General features: G+C 29.9%; 1 protein-coding gene and 1 pseudogene across 1 annotated transcript; both read right to left on the bottom strand.

Moving 5' to 3' along the window:
- Positions 1 to 842: 842 nt before the first annotated feature.
- On the bottom strand, positions 843 to 4,435 carry LOC113850072 (probable 2-oxoglutarate-dependent dioxygenase At3g111800). Its single transcript, XM_027480408.1, has 3 exons — positions 3,843 to 4,435; positions 1,564 to 1,897; positions 843 to 1,192 (listed from the first exon to the last, which is right to left on the bottom strand). The coding sequence occupies exons 1-3, from the start codon at positions 4,358 to 4,360 to the stop codon at positions 947 to 949; spliced, it is 1,098 nt and encodes a 365-aa protein (XP_027336209.1). The 5' UTR covers positions 4,361 to 4,435; the 3' UTR covers positions 843 to 946.
- Positions 4,436 to 11,493: 7,058 nt separating this feature from the next.
- On the bottom strand, positions 11,494 to 11,588 carry LOC113851782 (annotated as a pseudogene).
- Positions 11,589 to 12,100: the final 512 nt, after the last annotated feature.

A 12,100-nucleotide genomic window follows, 5' to 3' on the forward strand; every position in this document is an offset into this window, starting at 1 on the left:
GCTTGAATAGGGGATGAAGAATATCAAAGTCTTCATACACGTTTTTGCTCCCCACAAGACTAACGATAGTGGATGATAGGACCACCGTTACTTTGTAATATTCCAGCCACTCTGTTTGGTACTTTTCTTTGGGTACATTTCTTTTGGCACTGTGATTATTATGAGAATAGCATGCAAACAGAAACCATTACTGGAATAGCGACCAAAGAGACATTAATGGTGCAAACGGGTCAAGCACTAACTTCTATACTAAAAAAAAAGCTGATCATGAAAGAAGGCAATTGCAGAGTACTTGTACTGATTGTTTCCACAGATAAACATAAAGCAATAATCCAAAGTTGGCTGCAACTAGTGAAGGCAACTATGTTAAAGTTGTGTCATTTTAATAGCTCAAATTCATGCCATAGTTCAATTTGTATAAGTTTTTCAAAATTTTTAATTTTTTTAGAAGTTTTTTCATTAATCTTTTTAAAAAAATTTTAAAAAATTATTTTAAACTTATAAAAAAAGTTTTTATTCATTTTATATATTTTTTTTCTCATAAAAAAATTTACTAAATTCGGCTTGTATCTTTTTTCCTTAAGCAACACTAGCAGTGAGCTTTAGTTAGTATCCCACTAAGGCAACTATAGAGAAGCCACATTAACAACCCTGTCCCCATCATTCATTTTCTTTCTTGAATTGACTTTGGCAATAATTAAATTTGAGATAAGAAAAATAAATAAAATAAGACAAGTCTGACAAATTCAAGTTTCTATTTTTTTCTAATTCACCCTTGAACTGAAAAGAAGAAAGAGAGAGCTTTAACTAACAATCCAATAATTATATTTATGTTCCATCGAAGAGTAGGAATTAATTGGATCCGATAGATACAAACGTGAGATGATCAATTATTCAGATGCAAATTAATAGACTGTGCACTGCAAATTACTTAATTAGAATTAGATTATTTGGAAGTCAAAGATTCAACTTGCGCTTTTCCAGATGGTCCTTTTGTCCTAATGTAAAGTCTGTACTCATCAAATGTCTTTGCTGGGTAGAGTGCTGGCCTATCCTCAGTCACAAGATCCTTAGCAGGTTGAATCGGTATATCGCTCCTAGGATTGTAAAAGAAGGCCAATGAAACTCGATCTTTGTTTGAGTTCACGATCACCCTGTGCTCTATACTCTTGTAAATTGCATTGCTCAGCACCTATAATTAGATTAACCATGCAAATTGAATATATAAGTTATCACATAAGGTATTGCAAATTTAATAATTACAATCAGTAACTAAATGTTGAATTATGTACCTCTACAAAGAAACTAAGTGTATGTTAAATTTGAAAAAAAAAACTATATTAATTTATTTCACAAATAGTTACAAATATTTTAAATTATTTTTCTCATTTTTTTCGAAGAATTTTATTATTTTTACTTTGTTGTATAAAATTTGAAAGTACAAACTAAATAAAAAATAAAAGTAGAGACAAAAATATTTTTGTAAAATGAAAGAAGCTTAATCAAGCAATGAGCATGTAACAGGTTGACAAATGAAAATGCTTGAATATTCAATATAGAGACCTGAATTTGGTCACCAATGTTGATGATGAAAGCATTTGGGACAGGCTTAACAGTGATCCAATCTTCTCCTCTTCGTACTTGAAGTCCAGACACATTATCGTCAGGGAGAAGAATGGTCATACCACCAGGGTCTGAGTGAGAGGATAGGCCAAGAGTGAGGTCAGGTTGTGGGCACTTTGGATAGAAATTCACCCTTAGGCAAGCACCAAGATCACTTTCCCCACCAAATGCATCTAGAAGGAAATCCTTTCTCAACCCAAGATTTATTGACATTATCTCAAGTATCTTTCCTCCTAGCTTAACAACTTCCTCACCATATTCAGCAATCACATGCCTATTATCAACAAAAGACACGTAGGGAAAACAAATGTTTCAATGGAATTCAAGGTTTTACTTCTTTACATATATTGATTCTTCATTTTCCATTGCTGGGATATATTAATTACAATAAAATAGTAAGTAAAACCAAAACTAGAAATTCAATATGCATTTTGAAATATATATATATATATATATATAATGCATTGCCTTGGTCAATCACGTGCATGTATTTGTGGTTATCCATCTTAGGAGGGATAAGGTTGTACATCCCATAAATGTAATTCCAACAAGTAAAGAACACAAGCAAAAGTCCTCAATATATTAATTTATGGTCACCACATAGATAGATCCAAATTAAAATAACTAAGTTGCAGATTTTTCGCAGCGATCATAGTTAGGCAATAAGCTAGGTTTCAATGAGCTCTAAATCTAAAATCTAAGTACTATGAAAGTGAGTTGAGCAGATGAAAAGACTAAAATTGATTAAAGGTTGTGGGTAGGTTGAATATATTTTAAATAAAACATCTATCAGTGCCTTAAAATTTTAAAATAAAATTTGGTGTAGGTTTTAATAAAGAATAAAAAAAACTTGAGTGTGTGCATCATCTGTTTACTTTATCTTTTCCACACAGCTCATTATTTGAATTCTACTCTCTCCCTTGATTATTTTAATAATTTTTATTTTATGTTGACATCTGTCTTTAACATAGAAATCGCCACGTTTTTCATATGGGTGTACGGTGTACTTGTTTACGTTTCAAAGTGTTAAACAAGTGTTAACTACTAGACCATTTGAAATGGCACAACCCCACTAACTGGTTTCAAGTTCGCATGGCTGAAAACTCCAAACGCTTTTTGATCAATTAAATATCAGAACTAAAAAAATTGAAGATCCTCATCGTGTGCCACACGGCTTTGTGAAGCACACTACAAGTTGCCGGGTCTAATCCAAGCATCTCAGATTTTCATTTTCATGTCTACAATTAAAGAGATCACTTAATTACATCCATTTAACTAAACGTATTCTTTCTTTAAGAACATGATAGAAGAACTAACAAATGTACGTAACTGTCTTGTTTTTATTAAAGCATTATGACACTTTTTACCATACCAATTTTGAAATTTATTTTTACAACAAATGAATAGAGAAGGAAGATAAAAAATAAATAAATTTTAAGATAATGATTATTTTAAGAGTAAAATTAGAAGAAACAAATTAATTTTTTTAAATTGTAAAATAACAACTATTTTCAGAAATATAGTGGTTGTACAAAGGGATTAATGTATAATTTAGTAAAGCAAGTGTTAATTAATTAAAGATCTAAAAATATTAGTTAAAATTAAAATTATTTTTATTTTTAATTCTTTAACCAAAATTCATTTAGTAAGTATACATGCACCCATAGATTGCCAAAACAAAGAAGAACCTGGTTAACCACTAGTTGCTTTTACAGCCACTTTTATACTAATTAGAAGAAAGTGTCTCTCTCTTCTATTCTCTTCTCCTTTATAAGGAGTACAGTAAAATAAATAATCCAATTTTTTTTTTCTTTATCTTAAAGGAAGCTGACGTAGTTTTGGCATATTGAGTTCGACATAGTTTAATGAAATAACTTTTTTATCAATTTTATTATAGATTAAAAAAAAGTGATTAAAAGTGGAAAGCGTGAGAGAGAGAAAAAAATGAAAATATTATTTTAAAAATTGGTACTTTTAAAAACCCAAAAATTAGAAATTTTATTTAAAATATTATTAACTAATATAGATCTGTGATGATTTTTAATTTAATTTTTAACAAGGTAATAGTCAATAATTTATATATTTCACAAATTTTAAAAAATTAAAAATAAGTAAATAAAAAGGAAATAATTTAACAAAAAAAAGGGAAAACGCATATAAAATTAGAATGATTGTGCAGAAAAGATTATTTGATCTGAGTTTGATAAAGGGAAGAGTACCTTAAGGAAGCTGGTAGGGTAGGCCACTTGGCTTGGTCCCTAAGGGAACAAGGCATGTAATGGAGAAAGAAGTAGTCACTCCAATCCAAAATAGCACCTTTTTTAACTCCCAACCTACTTCCATACCCCTCATAAGTAAGTGGTGAATTTGCATACTCCTCTTTAACCTCAAGTGGTTGGTTAAAGAACTCGCGCCACAGCTCCCTCGCATCATTCATCAACTCATGCCTCACCCCATGATTCACCACTTGGAAGAACCCCCATTCCCTACATGCCTCAGAAACACGCTCTAGTGTTTCCACCCTTAGCCTATGGTCCTTACCATAGATATGTTGCATATCAATCACTGGGATATTGATGTTGTTGTTAGACCAATAAACTTGGTTTGATGCAGAAGTGCTAGTGGCTACCCTTTGGGACTTTGGCTTTATGAAACGTTCAGGGATTGTGGTTAAGCCACTTTCGGCCAAGGCTTGGACTCGAATCACTGGCTCAGGCCACTCTTGACATGCCATCATTTTGTGCCTTACACGCAAAAAGTTAAAAGGAGATAATGGAATGAAACACAACACTACTTGTGTTGTGTGTGTGTGTGTGTTGTGGGATTGAGAGCAACAAAGAGAGGGGCTATATATAGATGGCAACAACACGAGGGGCATTTCGGCGCCGTGATAAAATTGATTTCCTCATGGTCGTAACTCGTTTGATAGAAAATATAGTAAATAATATTTATTATTATATTTTAAATTATTTTATTATTTAGTTTTTAATTTTTTCCATTATTTATTTATGTATTTCGTTTAAAATATTAATTTAAATAGGATGCTATCATTATATGCATATGTATATTTCATTTTAGTAGATTAAAATATTATTTAAATTTTTTCCCTTATTCATCCTCCATATTAATTGTGGAAGCGTTCTAAAATTTAATAATTTCCACAGTGTTATTCATTATTGTGGAAGTGTTTGCATGGAAGAAGTTTTACGGAAATGAATTGTGCTTATGAAATAGATTTTGTCATTCGTAACTTTTCTTTAACCTATCTTAACAGAATAATTTATGGAAAAGTTTGCCAAAGTAAACTTTGAAGTCATAAGCTCCTATTTAATATATATTTAATCAAGTTATTTAAATAAAAAATATGATAACTTTATGTGAATACGTTGAACAGCGTAAAATTTTTTTATATTATTATTTAATATGAAAATTATTGTTATATAATTAAAAATTATTAATTTTCATGATAATCTTTATATATAAAAGAACGATAATAAAGAACAATATTTTATTCTCAAAATAAGGGTAATATAGTAATTTAACATTTGATTTACTTACAAATATATATAATCCAATGCCAATTTTTCATCACAATACTGAATTTAAATTTCTTATAAATTTTGGTAATCAGTTGATTAAAATAAATTTTATTTTTTATTTATCAAATATAATAACGTAAAAGTTGAACAAGTTTAATATTTCTTTCAAAGAAACAATTAGATTATCGGATTCTTTTGGTAAAATTTATTGTAATATTACCTTTAGAATATTCCAAATATTAACATTTTATCACAATAATGAGTTTAATTTAATTAACCTAATAAATTCTGTTTTCTTATAACATTAAACTATGAATTGATTTGTTCCATATTTATATTTCTGAAATGGGTTAAGATCAAATTATATTATAAATCAAACTTATATTAGAGAGCAAGAAATTTAAAATATAAACCTTAGGAAGAAATAATTAGATTATGAATTTTTTTTATTTTTTCAAAATTTATTACCAATAGTTTTAGAATATTCCATTCATATTACATAAGTTATAACTAATTTAATAATTAATTATAGTTTTTAATATTTAAATAAAAGTATGAAAACATTTTTAAAATAATAATTTGATTAGTTGTAGTTTTTTCTTTTTTGTGTAAGGTGAAACTGACATAGTTGAAGATAATTCATGCATGAAAATTTTGTATTAATTTTTTAATAATTAAAATTGTATAAATAAATTTTTAATCATTTAATTCGTTTAATAATTTATTATAGATATTTAATTTTGTTAATATTGAGAGTACTTTTTCCTTCGAAACATAGGGTAATATAGAATTTAACCTTTAATTGGGTATTTTTATCTTTTATTTACATTAAATCCAAATAGAAACATTAAAACAAATTAATAAGATGTTTTAATTGATTCAATAAAAGTGATTTACTAATAAATTTAATTCATAAGTTGATAGATAAATGTTTTATTTTACACATATATCCAACAACGAAATCGTCATTAGCATCACAAATAAGGCTTTCGCAAGCAGCTGGACACCCTCCTATTTGCATTTAACAACATTCAGTCTTAAAGATCCTTATTCAAGAGAATACCACTTCACATATGTAAAATCCTAAATCCTATAAGAAGAACAAGTGCCAGATTCCTGAAATAAAAAATCAAGTGTGAGATATATGCTAAAATCTAATATGCAAGATAACGAGGAGCAAGAAATTTTTTGTTAAAGATCAATAAGTTTTTATCAGTCCAAATTTTCATTAATGTTATTCCAAAAATTACATACCAAATTACCAATCATATTTATTATTAGTTGGTTTCTAGGCCAAATTAGACCTACACCAATTAGTTAGAAGAGAACTAAAAAAAGCATACCAATTAATTTGATATATTAATTGATTCCAAACTAAAAATGCATAATAGCTAGCAATTCCTTAACATATACATAATAATTTCAAGAGTTGAATTATATCTAGGATACAAAGTAAAAAAAAAAAACTTCTATGAACACGTTCACCATTAGTTAATACTTTTTTATAGACAATTTTTAATAAAAACAACTTAAATTTTCAAGTGCCAAACCATTTCTAAACTTGCTTAATAAATCTACTACTTGGCTAATAAGACTTTGTTCTTTAAAGAATATAAATATTCAAATCATATTTGTATATGCCTAATTATTCTTTCATTTCATTATTGAAGGCATTTATTTTGATATTTAATAAAAAATATTAACAAGCCTTAAAACTTATGTTAAATCATTAAACAAATATTTTCTTAAGAAATAATATTTATTTTATTTTATATTTTATAAAAAAGTTATAAATTTTATTATTTTTAAATATTTAAAATTATTTTTATAAAATTTTTAATATTTAATATTCCAGTATAATAATACAATAAAAATAATTTTTCATGATAATTATTATAATTTTTTTAACAATAGAAATAGTCATTAAAAATATTATCGATAAATAATTATTATTCAATGTATTCAATGTGATAAAAGTTTTTCAAAAATTACAAAAAATGTAGGTAAAAATTTATTTTATTCTCATTAGAAATCTTAACTTACTTTGACCGATGTTAATCACAATCTAAAAGTATTTAAAACTAATTTTAAAATTTATTTTTTAATTCATTTACTATCCTTTGTTATAATTGGTTAAATTTTAAAATTGTTTTTAGTGATAATTTATAATCTCTTAAATATGGATAATTTGATTAATAAAAATTATAGTGGCAATAATATTTATATTTAAAAAATTTAAGTAATAATATACATTCAATTATTTTAAACATTTAATGATAAATCTTTTTAAGGAATGATGATTTTGTATTAAAAAAATTAACATAAATACACATTTAAATTTTTAAAGTTTATTATAATGTGAAAACACATTATAGCATAGCACTATTTGACTTTACTTGTCCAAACTTTTCATTCTCCTTTCAAAATTTGTCTTTTCACAGTGAGGATGCTATCAACTTTCTTTAAATGATTTGTTCATATGTTCAACAACATCATCTATGATTTGCTAGAAAAACTTCATTAGTCACAATAACTAATTGCGTGTTTAATATTTTTTTGTTTAGAAAGTTTTTAAAAAACCTCATTATATGATTTGTTTGTATGTTCAACGACATCATTTATGAATTATATATAGAAAAATATCTTTATTAATCATGACAACTCATTTTACATCTAGAATTTTATGTCTCACATTATTCATGAGACTAACCTTTCACATTAATAATTTAAAAAATATAAAAAGTTAAAGTATTTATCAAGCTTAATCATGACATAAAACTTTTAAATATTTACCTCTTTCACCATCTAACCTTCCAAAAACTAGTACATATAACACAAATATTATAAAAGATTGGAAATTAATAACAATAATTTTATGTTATAAACTTATAATAGGTAAATATATGAAAAACATAAATGCTTAATGCTAAGATTTACTTAACAGATAAAAGACTTAATTATGTTTTTTGTCCTAGTAAAGTTAGCATATTTTAAGATAAGTCCCTATAAAAATTTTTTGTTAGGATTTAGTCCTTGAAAAGTTAAAAAGTTAGGATTTAATCCCTGTCGTTAACTCTCATATGTTAAATGTTCAGTACTACCACGTGACATGCCACATCATTTATTTTATAATATTTTATTATTTAAAATAAATATTTACAAAAAAAATCCGTGAACACATTTTACATATTTATAATCAAACTCTTCTTCTTTCTCCCAACACCTTCCCTTCATGGGTAGCAGCCCCACCTCCCCTCACTCCCAACAACTTGCTAAAAAATAGTAAACTCTCTTTGTAGATGCTAGTACATTCCAAAATGCGTTGCCACCAGGAAAACATGTGTTCCTAGGTTGTTGTTAGTAAGAGAGGGAAACATAAACCTTCATAACCACAGGGAAAGAAAACCCACATGCTTAAGCTCGTGTCTTTCACTCTCCTTCATGAAGAACTTCATCCAACTTTGCTGGTCTACTTTTGAGGACTTTGTTCTACACATTTTCCTATCAAGTTCAATGAATTTAGCTTATATTGGAAGCAAATTATGAGGGAGAGAAAGAGTGAAAGGGTCCCCAAAAACTGAAAACCTAACAAGAATCATGACACCTTCGAGAGTGCTGGTGGCTTCACCCTATGTCAAAACAAAGGTGTTTGTGTGTGAACACCTGAACTTGACAAAGGTAGCGAGAATGAAAAATTTGAGGCTTATGATTTAAGGAACCTCACAAATCTTACTATGGACTCTCCGTCCTCAGAAGAAACCATTGTTGCGTGTCGAGACTTATAATGCAGAAGTTTTTCAGTTCTTGTGAGTGGCAAATTAGGAATGGGCCAAGGGATACCAACCCCCAACCCCCAACCCACACCCTCCCCCCTTCCCCCTCCCCTCCTAAACATGTATTTGATGATTATGTTATATTTTATTAAGTTATTTAAAGATGGTTACAAATATATATTTTATGATTGAATAAAATGTTGACTAAACCCCACTTTGTTATTGAAAGTAGGTAAGGCATCAAGGACTGTTGAGTTTCAGACTCCACCAATAGGTTATGCTCTTGAGAGTTAGTCCTTGAGAGTGAAGGGTTTATGGAGTGCAAAGAGGTATATGGGGGATGGGGTTGGGAGTGAGTTTGGGTCTATGGGTAAGAGTGAAGGTTAAAGGTGGGGGTGAAGGTTGGGTGGGGGAATGGGGAGGGAGTGAGAGAGAAAGGAGAGGGACCATGGGGAGGTTAGGGGTGGAGGGGTTGCAAGGAGGGGGAGGGAGTGAGGTTGACAGTGACGGTGAAGGTTAAGGGTGAGGGGAGGTAAGGTTGCTGCCGTTGAAAAAGAGGTGTTGGAGGAAAGAAAAAAAAGATTTTTTTTTTTTTGCAAATAGTTAAAATATATTCAAGAATTTTTTATAAATATTTATTTTAAATAAAAATATTATAAAAACAAATGATGTGACATGTCATATGGCAGTGCTAAGCTGACTTTATGTCTGTCAACTCAACACTTAACAGAAGAGGAGTTAACAGCAAGGACTAAATCTTAACTTCTTAACTTTTCAAGGACTAAATCCTAATAACAAATTTTGGTATAAAGAGGACGCAAGTAGATTTTGGGTGCTTTCTAGGCCTAAATTGATGGAAGATTAGAACTTTGCAGCAATCAGCACGCCCAGACCCATTCAATAAGCACAGGGATGCTTCGAGCCCATGTACGGTCGTGTTTAAGGCCTTGCATGGCCGTGCTCTTCTGTGGGAAGCCCAATTATTAAGAGTCTTTAGGGTTTTCAAATCCTATTAAAAAGGAAACCTTAAGCATCGTAAAGACACCGTTTTACAACTTGGCTTTTGCTCTTTCATCTCATCTCTCTTCTAGAGGGGATCTTTAGCATATTCTTGGCAAGACTTAGAGTTTCGAGTGACCGTACTTGAAGACTGAGACTCATCTCATTCTAGTTTACTTTTCTCTATGACTTTTTTTATGATTGTTTTAGTTCTTTTCTTTAGCATGAGTAACTAATTCCACAGCTAGGGTTATGGGAACTATCGGTCATGAATTTATGGGATTTTGATGTTTGAATCTAAATTTGATTTCCATTCGTGATTAGATTTTATCTTATTGCCCTTCTCTCTTAGTCCTAATTAATTATATCGTCAGGCGATCATACCTCAGTTAATTAATAGATCTATAGGGTAAAACGAGATAAAGGATTAGATGGACCAAACCAATCTTTCTGTTCTAATCGTTATTAAATTAACAAGTTCATAGGTTCCTTAAGCTTTCTTAAATTAATGTCTTGCATGACCATTGGACATGTTAATTTAGAGAAAATAATATTAATATTGCATAACCATTGGGTGTCAATAGTATTCGTATGAATGATTGGTAATCACAAGAAAATTGAATTTAGAGTTAAACAGAAAAATAATATAAAGGATTGAATGAGAAAACCCATATGCCCTAGGTTCCTCTCCGATAAGTTTAACCAAGATATGCATTGTATTCTTTGCTCTTAGTTTTATAATTGGTTTTATAAATTCTTGTTTTGACTATTCTCGTAATTTGAAGCTCAAACAATTGAATTAGGAAAATCTTAGTAATTGGAAAATAATCCTTGTGGGACGATATTTTGAGAACTTAATTTAAGAATCCATTATTACTTCTCAATGGGCACACTTGCCCTCTGAATAAGTTTTTGACGTCGTTGCCGAGGATTACTTTTTTAATATTAGGAAAATGTCAAATTTAATTGATTTGAGCAATTTGTGTTTTGCTTTATTTTAATTCTATTTTGTTTATTATTAATTTTTTTATTTTTTTATAATTTTTGTTTATTTTATTTTATTTTATGATTTCTTTTAATGTATGCTCACCCGTTCTAAGTGCTCTACAACTTGTTTATTTGATCCGGAGATTGAAAAAATGGTTCATAGACAAAGAAAAGAAGTGAAAGAGCAAAGAATGGTAGAAGGAAGAAGATCAATTCAAGATTACATGACACCTACTGCTAGAGGCACCCCTTGAAGTATCGCGGCCCTTAATGTGGAGGCCAACAATTTTGAAGTTAAACTAGTACTCATAACCATGGTCCAGAACTCCATACAGTTTGGAGGCATGCTTAACGAAGACCCCAATCTTCATATAACAAAGTTTCTCTGATTGACGGATACTATCAAATATAATAGAGTTTCCAACGATGTTATTTGACTCTATCTTTTCTCATTTTCAGTATCTGAAAAAGTGAATGCTTGGTTCGCCTCACTCCCAGCCAACTCTATCACAACTTAGGAGGACCTCACTCAATAATTCTTGGGAAAATACTTTCTTCCATCAAGGTCCTCAAAACTCATGACAGAGATATGTTGCTTCCAACAATATGAAGCGGAATTCTTGTTCGAGGCATGGGAGCTTTTGAGGAAATGTCCTCATCATGATTTCCCGACATAGAGATAGGTGCAAATCTTTTACAGTGGCCTATCAAACACCACCAGGGTCATAATTGATGTTGCAGCAAGAGGGTCCCTTATAAGAAAAGATCCAGATGATGTATACAAGCTAATAGATGAGATGACATCATTCAGCTTTTAGTGGCACACTACTGACTCTTACGACATCAAGAGGAAAGAGACTGCCCCGGTCTACCAAGCAGAGAGTAGCAGCCCATTAATGAACCAAATGGTAGCCCTTGTAAAACAACTAGAATCTTTAATGAAGGCTCAAGACTAACCTGTAAGAGCTCCTGCAAGCCCAGAATTTAAGCAAGAAGAGGCAAATTTTATGGGCAATCACAATTTTTGTTGGAGGAGTAATCCTCCTAACTCTTGGGTGAATGGCTTTGGAAGCCAAAATTCAAGTGTTTATCACCCTCCCTATATGCAAAATCAGGGAGCAAGACCAAAAGGGAAAGAAGTCCCTAGATCTCATTCCAACTTTCAAGAACAAATGATGC

The sequence above is a fragment of the Abrus precatorius genome, unplaced genomic scaffold (genome assembly GCF_003935025.1).
Source record: "Abrus precatorius isolate BTA unplaced genomic scaffold, Abrus_2018 Scaffold9, whole genome shotgun sequence".
Lineage (NCBI taxonomy): Eukaryota > Viridiplantae > Streptophyta > Magnoliopsida > Fabales > Fabaceae > Abrus > Abrus precatorius.